This window comes from Gracilinanus agilis, chromosome 1, assembly GCF_016433145.1.
Source record: "Gracilinanus agilis isolate LMUSP501 chromosome 1, AgileGrace, whole genome shotgun sequence".
Taxonomy (NCBI): domain Eukaryota; kingdom Metazoa; phylum Chordata; class Mammalia; order Didelphimorphia; family Didelphidae; genus Gracilinanus; species Gracilinanus agilis.
Window position 1 is genome coordinate 148,410,520 of NC_058130.1, and position 14,813 is coordinate 148,425,332.

Sequence of the window (14,813 nt, forward strand, 5' to 3'; positions counted from 1 at the left end):
CCCTTGCTCAAAACTGAAAGTGTTTATGTTTTCAGTTCATTTCATGTACCCTTTAAGTTTTCCTATATACCTAAAGTTTCATTGCATACTTAGGGTAATAGTGCATGGAGCATTTCCAGCAGATAGGTACAATTTTTTTTTTGTTCTGTTTTATATTGTCTTCTTGTAGTACTGGATCATGAAGGAGTATCACTCTTTTCTGTCTTTGATATCACAATAGTTCAAAGTGGACCCAGCCCACAGCCATATGGCACTCCATTTCTTTCTTAGACTCATAGGATCAGTTTCATCATATTGGCCAGAGTACTGATCCAGTCTGTTATTGTCAGAGCTCAGTTGATAAACATTTTTTGGTTTCTGCCACTTTGGTCTTAGGGCCTATAAAATCACTGCTAAACATTACCTTGATTGACATTCTTGTACATTGCTATTTCCTCAAGTTCTTATCTCTATGACAGTGAGTTGGGCTTTTAGGAGATAATCAGTTGCGGCAGCATTATGGGCTTAATACATCACAGGGGAAGTTATTTTTCTCAGAAAATTGGAAGTCACTCAATTTGTTTCATTTAAACAGACATTTTAAAAATAACTAAATACTACATACAAGTTACTCTGATGGTGGAAGGTATAGAAGATATCTTATTTTTGGTAATATTATAGAGTCCATTCCCCTACTTGTGTAGTTATGTACTACTTCCTCAACAAAACAGTAGGAAAAAAGTTAGCCTACAGAGATTCTGGGTCAATATTTATTGAATTGTCTCAGCATAATTTTGTACCACACACACCCATTTTTCATCTTTATAAATGCATTTATTTCTTAAAAATGGTATAAAAACAAAAAACTCATAGCTACAAAGAGAAATGAAAGTGGGATACTTTATCCCAAGCTGAATAACCAGAGAGTCTACTAAGGGGAAGTCTTTCATAAAAATTTTGTTGATTTGGGAAGGCTAAATCCTGGGCTTTGTGGTATAGTAGATAGAATCCTGGGACTTGGAAATTAGAAAAATCTGGTTTTCCCATTTCCTAAATAACTAGCTATGTGAACAGGCAAGTCTCTTAAATGAAGGAAACTGAGACACAGAGAAGTTATCTGTAAAATGAGGAAAATGAGAATAAACTAGGTGAGTACAAAGATTAAATGAAATTACATGTGTTAGTGCTTTATAAACTTTGTGCTATTTGAACATCACTTATTCTTTTTCTTTTCTTTGTGTTTCAGGTATTTTCACGTTTTATGCCAGGGTGGCTACAAAGAGCTACACAAAGGGTATTTCATCACCTCTTCCATACACGGTATTTACTAAATGGAGTTTTTACTTATACTCTTCTTGGCTTCATTTACTAGTTATTGCTTTCCATTGGCTTTGTGAAAGTTTTTTTATAGATTGGTCACTTTTTTTATCAAGGACTTCTCTTAGAGGCTGGCACTTTCAGAGTTGCCAACCAATTTATTTTATGGTTTTTTGTTTTTTTTTTTTGGTAAGTCAAGAGTTCACGAACAATTGAGTACAATTCAACAAATTTATTTATTAAATGTTTCCAAATCCTAGAATTCTGATAGGAGCTGGAGATACAGATACAAAAATTTAAAAGTCCCTGCCTTCAAAGAACTTACATTCTTCTGAGAGGATATAATATGTACACAAATAAGTATCACACAAGGAAAATTGAAGTGTGAAAGAGCATTAATCATTGGGAGGAATCAGGAACACTATTTACAGAACAAATATCTTATAAGTTGAGCTATGAAAGAAGACAAAGTTTCTTGAAGAGAGGACTTTCAAGCATTTCTGTTTAAAGATGATTATTAAGTAGGAACCTTGAAGTATAAATGCAAGAATCAAAAGAAATCTAAAAAGGTAATTTTTTTGAGCATTCAGAAGGGGCTGTATGATATAATGCTAATATTTTAATAGAAGGAGAAAAAACATATGTCCTTTCATCATCTTAAAGAGAGTGTTGACTGAGTCAAATAAGAAAAACAGATGACCTGGGGGAAAGGGGAAAGGTGAGGTAGGAGTTGGTTCTGTTCTAAGAGCTTAAAGAAAGATAAAAGAAGGGAAGGTCAGATTAGTGATAAAAAAGAGGAAAGGGGTGTCTACTTCTCATAATTAGGGTCTATGAAAAGAGTATAAAAGCATTGGAGAAGAAATGGAGAATGGGTATCAGAAGAATCTCTCTCTTATCTGAAACTAACAAAAGTGAGTTGAACAAATATCCAGACCGGCATAGAAATTCCTCATACTCCACCAAGAAACAAGAAAAAGGGTTGACTAGGAAATAGGATAATACTGAGGAGGGAATAGTCACAAGCAAAACAAACTTCCTCAGCCTAAAGAATTTTGGGAATTTAAAAGAGAAAAAATGAGAAAAGAACTGGAATCTAAGGTGATGCAGTAGAGAACCTCTTAGGCAATATAACAGTGTCAAACTGTGGCATATAAGTGTGGTGGGATATTGTACTATGAAAACCAAGAGAAATTATTTAAGAAAATGCTAGATATGATGAACTAAAAAGAGGAAAGTGAATAGAACTAGAAAATTTTATGCAAGAGCATAAACATTGTAAAGAAAAACACTTTGAAACAGCACTGATCAATGCAGTGTCCAACCATGACACATAGGTGATGTACACAGATTGTAGAGATGTACATTTTGGATATAACCACATTGTGGTTGATTTTTATTTTGCTTTACTATGCTTATTTGTTACAAAAGGTTTGTTTTTTTTTTCCCTTTCTTGCTCTTGGTTTTGAATTGAGATTGTTACCAATGGTGATGTCCAAAAAAAGAGGTCCATTGAAACATTTTTAAAAATGCTCTGAAGAGAATGGAAGGATACTCAAAATGAAGTTTAAACAAACAGTACAATTTTGAACATAAGAATTTGCATATCTTAAAAAGTATACAATTTAAAATAATGTGTTCTGTGGTATGGAAATGATATCTTGGTGTGTTTAAGTTCAAAATTAAATATTCATGTATAAATATGCACATACATACATATATTTAAATGGAGAGGCTTCAAACAGGCAAACTAATTAGAAGTTTATTGCAGTATTCCAGATGAGAGATTATGAAAGCCTCAGCTAGGGTGATGGCATGATGAATGGAGAGAAGGAAAGTGTAGGATATGTTGTAAAAATAAAATTGATAAAACCTGACAACTAATTAGACATAGCCGGTGAGGGAAGAGTCACTGATGACTCTGAGTTTATAAACCTTCGTTATCAGGAGGATAGTGTTGTCCTCTACAAAAATAGATAGTTAGAGGGATAGGTTTACAGGAAAAGATAATGAATTATATTTTGAACAACCTGAGTCTGAGATAACTAGCATAGTGGACAGAGAAATTAGCTTTAGAGCCAGAAAGTTCTTGGTTCTGGTTCAGCCTCTGACACATTCCAGCAGTGTAATCCTAGGTAAGCTGATTAATTTCTCAGTGCCCTAGGCAACTCCAAAACTCTTGGTTGCATTGGTAGAGTTTTGTCTTGTAAGAGTTCACTATGCCATTGAAATTACAGATGTAGTCTCTTTCCCTAATATATCTGGGAGAAGATACTGACAGTAGAATACATTAGGGGACTGGAGCTGAGAATAGAGTAATTTCTGTTGAGTGCAATTGAAGCCAGATTGCAAAGGACTTAGAAGTAAGGAGAGAAGAAGAGGAAGGAGTGAGCATAATATTAATAGCTAGTGTCTATATAGCACTTTAAGATTTGCAAAGCACTTGACTTAGTCTCTTATTTTGTCCTCACAATAATCCTGTGAGATAGGTGCTCTTATTATCCTCATTTTATAGGTGATGAAACTGAGGCAGAATGAACTTATCTAGGATCATACAGCTAAATGTTTGAGGCAAGATTCAAACTTAGATCTTCTGACTCCAAGTCTAAGATTGTATCCACTGGGCAACCAAGTGGTTGCCTAGACAACCTTTCCCAGGAGTTTGGCTTTGATAAGAAGAAATGGAAGATACTAATTCAAGGAGATAATAAGAAATGAGGACTTTTTAAAGATGGGAAAGACTTGGTCTTTTTTGCAGGCAGTAGCAAAGGAACTAGTAAATAGCAAGAGATTGTAGTTGTCAGGTTTAAGGAAGGGGGATGATTGTGGGATCCATTTGCTGGAGAGGGAATAAGGTGGGACTATGGGAACAAATAGTGGGGCTAGCCTTGGTGAGGAGAAGGGCCTTCACTGTAACAAAGGAAAAAGAGAATGGAGGATGATGTGCATTAACTCTGAGTGGGGAGCTCATAGCTTTTATTTCCTCAATGAAATATTGGTTCAAGTCCTTAGCTCAATGGGTGAGTGGAGGAGATGGTGCTCTAGGTTTGAGGAAAGAGAAGTCACAGCTGCTACAGGGAGTGTGATAGAGAATAAGTCAGGAAGGTGTAATAAAAGGCTTGCCTTGCTAAATTAGAGAAATCATTTAAAATCACTCTAGACAATATAAAATATTTGGGAATCTATTTGCCAAGACAAATTCAGGAATTATATGAACATAACTACAAAACACTTTTCAAACAAATAAAACTAGATCTAAACAATTGAAAACATTAATTACTCATGGGTAGGACAATCTAATATGATAAAAATGACAACCTCACCTAAATTAATTTACTTATTCAGTGCCATAACTATCAAACTACCAAAAAGTTTTTTTTATAGAATTAGAAAAATTATTACAAAATTCATCTGAAAGAAAAAGATCAAGATTATCAAGGGAACTAATGAAAAAAATGGGGAGGATGGAGGCCTTGCAGTACGAGATCTCAAAGCAGCGATCATCAAAATAATATAGTACTGGCTAAGGGTGGATCGATGGAATAGACTTGGGGTAAATGACATCAGCAAGATGGTATTTGATAAACCCAAAGATTCCAGCTACTGGGAAAACCCACTATTTGATAAAAAACTGTTGGGAAAATTGAAAAACAGTATGGGAGAAATTAGGTTTAGATCAACATCTCACGCCCTATCCCAAGATAAATTCAAAATGGGTAAATGATTTAAATATAAAGAGGGAAATTATAAGCAAATTAGGTGAACAGAGTCGTATACCTGTCAGATCTATGGGAAAGGAAGGAATTTAAGACTAAGTAAGAGATGGAGAACATTACAAAATGTAAAATGAATAATTTTGATTCTATTAAATTAAAAAGGTTTTGTACAAATAAAACCAATGCAACCAAAATTAGAAGGGAAACCATAAACTGGGGAAAATTTTTTATAACAAAAACCTCTGACAAAAGTCTAATTTCTCAGATCTATAAGGAACTAAGTCAATTGTACAAGAAATCAAGGGACGTGAATAGGCAGTTTTCAAATGAAGAAATCAAAACAATAAATAATCACATGAAAAAAAATGTTCTAAATCCCTCCTAATTAGAGAAATACAAATCAAGACAAAGCTGAGGTACTACTTCACACCTAGCAGATTGGCCAACATGACAGTAAAAGAAAATAATAAATGTTGGAGGGGATGTGGCAAAATTGGGACACTAATGCATTGCTGGTGGAACTGTGAATTAATCATAACCATTCTGGAAGGCAATTTGGAATTATGCCCAAAAGGCTTTAAAAGATTGTATGTCCTTTGATCTGGCAATATCACTACTAGGGCTGTATCCCAAAGAGATAATAACAAAAAGTGTTTGTACAAAAATATTCATAGCCATATTCTTTATGGTGGCAAAAAATTGGAAAATGAGAGGTTGTCCCTCAGTTGGGGAATGGATGAACAAATTATGATATACGATGGTGATGGAATACTTTTGAGCTGTAAGGAATGATGAACTGGAAGATTTCTATATGAATTGGAAGAACCTCAGTGAACTGATACAGAGTGAAATGAGCAGAACTAAAAGAACATTTTACACAGAAAGTGAAACATTGTGGTACTATCCAATATAATGGACTTTGCTACTAGTAGCAATACAATGATCCAAGACTTTCCTGAGGGACTTATGAGAAAGAATTATAGGAGTAGAAACACAGAAGAAAAACAAATGACTTATCACTTATCAGTTGTTTATATGAGTATATGATTTGGGATTTTGGTTTTAAAAGATTGCTCTATTACAAAAATGAATAATATACAAAATGATAACATTTGTATAACCCAGTGGAATTGCTGTTTGACTCTGGAAGGGGGAAGAGAAGAAGAGAGGGAAAGAAATGAATCATGGAAACATGAAAAAATATTTTTAAAAATAAATTTTAAATGCAAAAAATGAATTATAGATAAAACCATTGATAAATTCTTCATAAATCTTGATATGATAGGACTGGGACTAAAATGTAGAAGTTAGATTGTTAAATCATTGAAACCTGGAGAGAATGAGGTTATAGGCATGTTTCAATTTCACTTTTCTCTGTAATTTCTCTAAGCATTTACTTATTAAAACGTATTCTTCTGTGTTTAAAAAAAAAAAAAGGATTGCCTTGCTGTAGGGAGGAACCTAAAAATTGCCTTGCTATAGGGAGGATCCTATTGAGACTAGATATCATAAATTTGTAGTGAGCCAAGGCAGGACAGTTTTGTGACTTCTCACTCTGTTAAGAGGAGATTAGATCCATGTTGTGAAGGGAAGGAAGGAAGTGCAGAATAGGGGTGATAGTTTAGGGGAGAGAGTACTGTGGGATTGAAGTCCTGGAAAGAGGTCCTAATGAGGATAAATAATAGATTTGGGAGGAATAGAGCTTAGGGAGAAATAGAGTGATAGGTTATGGTCAGATAAAGAATTTTAAAATTATTAATGATGAAATTGGAAGACTTGAAGGCAATGAGAGGCTAAGGTGCTTGAGAAAATATCAACATAATATCTACAAATATAAGGGCATTATTTTGAGTAGAAGGGAATATTTAGGAAAAGCATAGAGTTTGGAAAAAAGAGATCAAGAATAAAAGGAGCTTTGTTAATAGTCAACAAGATACTTATTAAATGCGCCAGGAATCCTACTAAGCACTGATAAAAGAAAAAGAAACAGTTCCTGCTCTCTGGGGCTTTTATTCTAGAGACACCATCTGTATAATTTGGGGCATGCAAGATAAATAAAGAGTAGATGGAAGGTAGCTAGCTTTAGAGGAAAGGTACTGCAGCTAAGGCAGCCAGGAAAGGAATATAGAGGACAAAACAGAAAAGGAGAAAAAGGATTGAGCCAATGAGAGCACGGAGAGAGGCAGCAAGGGAAAGAGAGCTTTTTTTTTTTTTTTTTAAAGATATTGTATAGGGCTCATATAGAAGTCTTGTCATCAAGGGTAGTTTTTCAGTATCCAACAATGTAGATGTATACTGAAAATACAGTGTAAATTTTGAAAAATTCAGTTTAAATTATAAGAAAGCAGTATACAGGATCTAAATATAAATTGTGGAAAATACACATTATCATTTTATTGTCCTAATTCTGGTCAAAAGGGATTCGTTACTACTGAGTCATTTTAAACTGAGAAGTCCAATAGACTCCATCCACATTTGCTATATTTTATTTCTAGTATTGTATACTTTCTGTGTTCAAAGGCTAATAATTATACCTCACCTTGTGGGAGATTCTGAAAAATAATAATATCTTTTTAAATTATTCATAATTAAAATTTATAATTAAAAAATTAATGATATTTTAAAAATAAGTGAAATTTTGCAAGTAAGTAATTTAGCCTTTCTAGTAGTTTTGAGTTTCCTAATATATAAAATGGAGAGATTAGAGTAGATGATTTCTTAGCTTTGAGTTCTAAAATTGTATCATATACATAAAATCTAGGTTTAAATTTAGAAAGGAACTCTGGAGTCATTTCATTCAGTTCCTTTAAGAACTGAGATTAGAAGAAGCACCTTGCCTATAGCTATGGAGAGAGCAAGAAAAAATTGGGGTTCAAATGTAGGCCTTCTGACTGCAAAGCCAACATACTTTGTACTATTCTACCTTGTCTTCATCCAAACATATCGGTGGAGCTTGAAACTCAAGTGGAATTTGATTGTGAGCTACAGAATCCACAAGGGCTCTTTCCATTTCAAAACTTCTGTGATTCCGTGAATCATTCAGACTTTCCCATCCACCTGGTTTTTCATATGCTAGATTTTGATAAAATCAAGGATGTAAGAATTAAAATTTAGTTATTATAGCTATATATTAAAATATGTTTGGCCGCCAGGAATCAACAATTAGGTTGATTCCGTAATTAAATCAGACCCAAGTCAGCATCGGGTTGAAGAATTTATTTACAATCAGGTAGGTAAAGTAGGGATAAAGAGAAAAGGAGGTTAGAAGTCTAAATAAATGAAGCTGTAAGCCACAAGGCCCAACAGCCAGATAGGCAGAGTTTAGAATTGGCCCAGCTAGGCCAAGGAAGCCAGCCTAACTTATCCACGTGACAATACAGAGTGTAAGCTGTCTGTGGTCTCAGGAGATGCTTCTTCCTCCAGTTCCAGACGGCAACTGCCCCCACAGGAAGTTCACTAACTTACTTAAAGAGAACGTGTCTTTCATCACTTCCTGTGGTCCACCTCTAATTCAAATGGACAAATGGCAGTTTCTACATTGATTTGGACTGCCTAAAGGGCAGTCCCTTATTCTTGATTTGTTACTTATTGTCACGTGTGGGTAACTCGTCTCCCCTCCCCACTAAGGGAGGTGGGAGTGACATCATTAGCACGCTGGGTTGAATAGATTTTTTGACTATTAATGGGCTGGAGCTAATTCTATTTACACAAGGAATACCTGAATGTTCCTATATTATACTTCAAGAATTTTTTCAAATGTGGGGATTCATAGTCATGAGTGTCACAGTAGTACAATAAATCTATTGCTTTGAAATTTCTAGTTTTGATTAAAGTTTTGAGAATTAATTACAGTTTCTGTATTAAGGGAAATGTTCACTTGTATTTTAAAAAATATATTAATTCAAAGAATTAATTTAATGATCATAAAGGTTTACAGAAGATTTGAGTTAGGAAGAACCTTAGGGATCCTCTGGGTCCACTATCCTATTATTTTACAGATGAGTTTTAAAAAAAGCAGTTGGATTTGGAGTTCTTTAAATAATGGAATGCCTTAAGCATAGGCTTACCATTTAGAATTCTTGGGCAAGATAAGACTTGGATTTATTTTCTTTCAGAAACTGCACATTCATCATCCTGCACTTGGTCTTAGAAGGGGCTGTTTACAGTGAATACACTTGGGAAATATTTAATTACTGTCAAGAGCTGGAGTTCTCAGTGTATCATCTTCTCCTGCCATATCTGCTGTTGATGATAAACCTGTTTTTTTTCATTTTGAGTTGTACAAGTAACCCTGGTAAGTTGAAGTTGATTTTGAGTAGTTAGTAAATAAGACAAAGAAAAGAGCAATAAGCCCTTTCTCTGAAAACATACCTCTCCTACAAAAAGCATGTATATGAATGTGTACACACAGTTGAAAAGCAGTAAAGGATTATGAAAGTCAAAATGAAGGTATACAAAATGGGATTTTAGAAAGCAACATTCTCAAAGTGAATGTTCTAGGTTTTGGAAATTCTAAAATACAGTATTGTGAAGAAACCACTGTATAATTCTGTTTTTAAATTGTTCTATTCTAGACAGGTAGGTGACTGCAGTTTTGGATTTGGAATCAATAAGATCTGAATTCAAATCCAAATGCATTTACCAGTCATGTGAGCATGGGAAAGTCTTTACCTCTGTCTGCTTCACTTTTCCTATCTGTAAATTAGGAATACTATTAATAATACCTGCCTTCTAAAGTTTTTTGTGAAGATAAAATGAAATATTTGTAAGCCATTTTGCTAATTTTAAAACACTGTATAAATGCTAGTTATCATTATCATCATTATTATTGTTGTTGAAATGTTTATGGAAGATAAATATTGCCCATTATCCAAACTAATCATAGTTCACATTTGGATAGACAACCAATAAAAGCTTGTCTGTCAATAATAATAGTTCCTTCCAGGCATATAGAAGATCTGTTTACTTCTTTCTCTTCAGATTCTGAAAAACCGGTGCTGTTGTCAAACCAAAATTATACACTTTCTGCTGATATAGCAGAACCCAATTACCTAGCCCATTTATATACAATTACATAGCCAATTACATAGACCATTTCAGGTTTTCTACCCAAGAGGGGAAATAAAAGATGAAGATCAGAGATTTAAAACCAGAAAGGACCTTAGAGATCATGGAAACTTAATTTTATTTGTCTCTGATTAAGTTGGGCCTTTTCTGTGCAGTTTCCAGCTTATTATAATTCAGAAACCAGGGCAACTAAGATGCATGTGTCACTGGTTTCTTACCTCTACTAAATAGTAGAAGCATGAAAAGAGCAAAACTTGCAAGCTGTTTGTTTACCTGGCCTATTTGACTACCATTTCAGAACTGTTTGCCTTGAAATCAGAGGTATAGAAAGAAATAGGCCAAGCCTCCTTCTAGTACTTAAGATGGCTGTGGGAATCTAATGGAAGTTCAGCCAGGAAAACAAACTTTCAGGAATGAAATTCTAAAATCACAGAAGGGAAAAGGGAAAACTGACTTAAAAAACATAGCAGAACAACATGGATGCCTGTGGAACTCACCAGCAGCCAAGTTAGGTTTTAAAGGAGAAGTGAGGGCAAGGCACAGAGGATGAGTATAGGCAAGATTGCTGCAGAGGGAGGAGGAGGAGATGATGATGATGATGGTGTTGATGATGATATTGATGTGTGTATGTGTATATATAATATATACAGAGCCTGGGAAGACCACTATAGGACTGGAAAAGAGAGAAGCCAACCTGATTTTTAGTAAAGGAAAGGGAATGAAATATTATTCAGTGGGCTTGGCTTTGATTCCTAGCAAAAATCTAGAAGGTATATTGAAGGGATTGTTGTTTATGTAGTCCTTCTGGGGAAAATCTTCTTTTCTTTGAGTCTCAGTTTACAGCTGTTTTGGGTCACTTAGTCCTTTTTTTTATGGATCTCTGAGATTATTATATTTTATATAGGTTGGTATTTTCTTTTTACTTATTGTTTATCTCTCTAACTTTAGTTCCTGAAACAGAATTTTGTGCCATGACCAGGCTTTGTCTTTAGCTGTGCTTTTGGATGAAACAGTCAATTCTGCTTGGACTCTCCTTGGGTTACTTGGGTTCCTACCCTCATCTCCACTCCCTAGGGGTAGGCTGCCTTGGGTTTTTGAGGGTCAGAATGCTGGATATTCAGTGCTCTCTGTGATGTCTCAGGTCAGAATGCTAGGGACCTTAGAGTCCTGGGTGTCTGGACTGCCCTTGTCTTAGCTCTACTGTGCCACTCTGCTCTCTGCTACTCCTCAAAGGCCTTACTATGGGGTTATAACCTACCTGGGGCTTTGGCATGGTAGGGGGTGGGAGGGAGAGGGAGAAGGTACCTTCCATTCTTACTACCTCCAGAAATAGATCCCTATGAAATCTGTGTGTCTGACTATTCTCTGATTACATTAGGAGGCCATAGGCTTGTTTGATTCCTCTTGCATTGCTTTATCTTAAAACATGTTGCCCAGAGTGAACATAATACAGTGATCCCTCACATATTGCGAGAGTTACATTCCAGAGACCCTCACAATAGGTGACAATCTGCAAAGTAGCGGTGCTATATTTATTTTATTATTTATATATATTTGAAGGCTTTATGTAGACACTGAGCCAATCAGTTCCGAGGATACAGAACACAGTGCTGTGGTTGGTTGCCTTTCATTCCATCAGCCAGTAGTGTGCCATGAACAATCTCACGTTGGCAAACTTGTGCAGCCACAGAATCCTGCGATATAGTGAAAACTCCACAATACAGAATTAGATATATATTTTATAAAAACTCATAATACAGTGAAGCCCCATTAAGTGAACCATGATATAGTGAGGGATGACTGTACTTTAAATGTGACCTGACCAAACCAGAATATAGCAGAATGAAGACAAAGATTGATAAATTGGTCAGCATCCCAAGAAGAATAAACAAATGGTAAAGGACCTCCCAAATTAGCTTGGGGAAGAGGAAACTAAAAGAGGCCCTAATCACTGCCCTCAAGTTTTTGAAGAGCTATTACCAGAAAGAGGGATCAAATATGTTCTTCTTGGCCCCACAGAGGGTAAACTGAGAAGCAAAGAGTACAAACTGCAAAAAAGCAGACTTTGACCAGCTAGAAAGAAAAATTTCCTCATATGTGGAATCTCCCAAAGTGGAATAGGCTGCACAGGAGGTAGTGGGTCCCCTTTCTTTGAATGTTTTGAAGCAGAGGCTCCATGACTTATTGGGGATACCAAAGGAGAATTCAGTACTGCTAGGTAGCATCTGAAGACTCTTCAAAGCCTTCCTGAGTTTCACTGGTTGCTTTCTACTCTTCTCTTTTTGTTTCCTATCAGGCCAAGCTCTTTGAAAGTAGCAATTATGTTTCACATGTAATTTCGATTCCCTATACAATTGTTTGGGCCAATCAGTACTCAGAATTAATGATTTGACTTTGGCAAAACACTTGACTACCCATTTCTGCACATTCAAGTACTGTGCTTCCATAAGCCCCTGGCTCCCAAAGTTATGCTTCATGTAGTTTTCATGACTCCTTTTGTAAAAGTAGTATTGCTTTTTTTGTTCTTATTTTTGTTTTTTACCCTTAACTTCTGTTTTGGAATCAATACTCAGTATTGATTCCAAGGTAGAAGAGTGGTAAGGGCTAGGCAATTAGAGTTAAATGACTTGCCCAGGGTCATGATTAGGAAGTGTCTGAGGTCAGATTTGAAACCAGAGTCCTCCTGACTCCAAGCCTGGCACTCTATCCACTGTGCTACCTAGCTTTCCCTGGAATACTGTTTTGTGATAGAAATTATTGCTTTTGTTTTATAGGGATAATAACAAAATCAAATGGAACATCATTTCTTCAAGTTTATGAATACGATGAGGTGATCTTCTTGAAAAACATGAAGTGCCCTACTTGCAACTTGAAGAAACCAGCCAGGTCAAAACATTGTAGTAAGTACTTCTTAGTATTATCAAACCTATCTGCCTGCTCCCCACCAAAATAAAAATTTTTCAAAGAAATAACCATTGCTGCTATTTTTCACAAAAGGAAAAAAGTTTGGGAAACATTGAAGCTGGGTTGAGAAACTTCTAGCCCTTGGATTAACTTCATCTGGATTGCAAGGTGATATTACTTTGACTATTACTGCTACATAGAACCCAGAGAATAACATCTCTTCTCTGCTGGGGTGGATGTTAGAGCCTCTAAGAATTTATTTATTATAATATTTATTTATTTATTAGCAGAGCCTCTAAGAGTTTATTCAGGATAACAGTTTATTCCTGATTGGATTATATCTCAGTAGAAGCCAACTAGAATAAAAAGTGCAAGCAACATTTATATATGTTGCATTTTTACAACTTTATGTTTTTATAGACAGTCTAGATATTTCACCTCGCAGATAAGTTTGCTATCTTCAGTGTTTTGTGATTTCAGTTTAGCCAAAAGGTATAGATGTTTCCTAGAGCTCTCTAATAGAAAGGGAAAGTGTTGAAGAATCTTGGGGAGGGTTTTTATATACTAATATAGGAAGAGAGGAAATTCGGGTACTATAAATTGAGAGGATACATGTGTAGGGAATATCTAGATTGGGAGTCTTGAATAGGCAGGCTAGGAATCACTGCCCAGAGTTTTATACCAGTCTGGAGGGTTCAGACAGAAGCACAATTCAAATTTATAGGATTCTTGCCCATAGCAAGGAGAACAGTCAAGAAGAGATATCAGGGATAGTTTCTCATAACTTAGTATAGGCATGTAGGTTCACAAAGCATAAGCAGGGGCAGGGCTAAATGCTTTATGCTTTGATTTTTAAGCATTTTTAAAGAGTATGAGAAGAAACAGTCTAGATTAGAAAGACATCTTTGGAGTCAGGAAGATCTGGGTTCAAATTCTACTTCCAACATATGCTGGTTCTGTGATCCTGGGCAAATTAATCAGTCAGTCATCCAGTATTTTATTAAGTACATGTAATATGCCAGGCACTGTGCTGAACACTGGTGATATAAAGAAAGCCTCCCTTCCTCCTAACATAATAAAATAAGAACCCATACAGTCCCTGCTTTCAAGAAGCATACATTCCAATGGTGGAACTAGCAGATAATTATTTAGCTACATAACAAGTTATTCACAGAATATATGACATTAATCTGAAAGTAGAAGGCATTAATTAATAGGTGGAGGATGAAGGATCAGTATGGACCTGGAAAGGCCTCTTCCAGAAGGAGGGATTTGAGCATTACTGAAGAAAGAAAGCCAAGGAACCTGGATCAGGGCATGGAATAGCATATTCCAGGAAGATGGGAGTTTTGTTTAGGAATCAAAGAGATAGGTCAATGCTGCTGAATCACAGAGTCTATAAGTCAGTGTTTATTAAGCACTTGCCAGGCAGAGTATGCAGAGGCAAGTAAGATTAGAAAGCTGGAAAGGTAAGAAGAGGCCAGGGCCCCAAGGTATGAAAACCTCTTGAGAGGTCAAAAGAGTTTATATTTTGTCCTGGAGGTAATTATTGGGAGCTGCTGAATCTATCTCCCTAAAGAGGGAGGAAATGTGGGGATGATATGGTTAAGCCACTTATTTGAGCACTCTTAGGCAACTCTTAATGCTAGAACTGCAAAGAAGGTACAGATCTACACTGGTAGAGGAAATTCTCTTTAGGAAGTCACTGTGTGGATAAAATCATAGGCATAGTTTAAAAAAATAAAATGAAAAGAAAGAGCATTGTATTGAGAGTCAGAAGAGCTAGGGTCTGTCCATGGTTTTTTCATTGCTAACTCTACCTTTAAACTTGGA

General features: G+C 35.7%; 1 protein-coding gene across 1 annotated transcript in view; it reads left to right on the top strand.

Annotated features, from left to right (window-relative positions):
* ZDHHC4 (zinc finger DHHC-type palmitoyltransferase 4) overlaps nt 1–14,813 on the top strand; it is a 35,751-nt gene that overhangs the window by 14,917 nt on the left and 6,021 nt on the right. Inside the window, exons 3-5 of the mRNA XM_044658224.1 lie at nt 1,226–1,299; nt 9,125–9,303; nt 12,851–12,976. Coding sequence (XP_044514159.1) covers nt 1,226–1,299; nt 9,125–9,303; nt 12,851–12,976 — 379 coding nt within the window. The remainder of the gene's footprint in view (nt 1–1,225; nt 1,300–9,124; nt 9,304–12,850; nt 12,977–14,813) is intronic.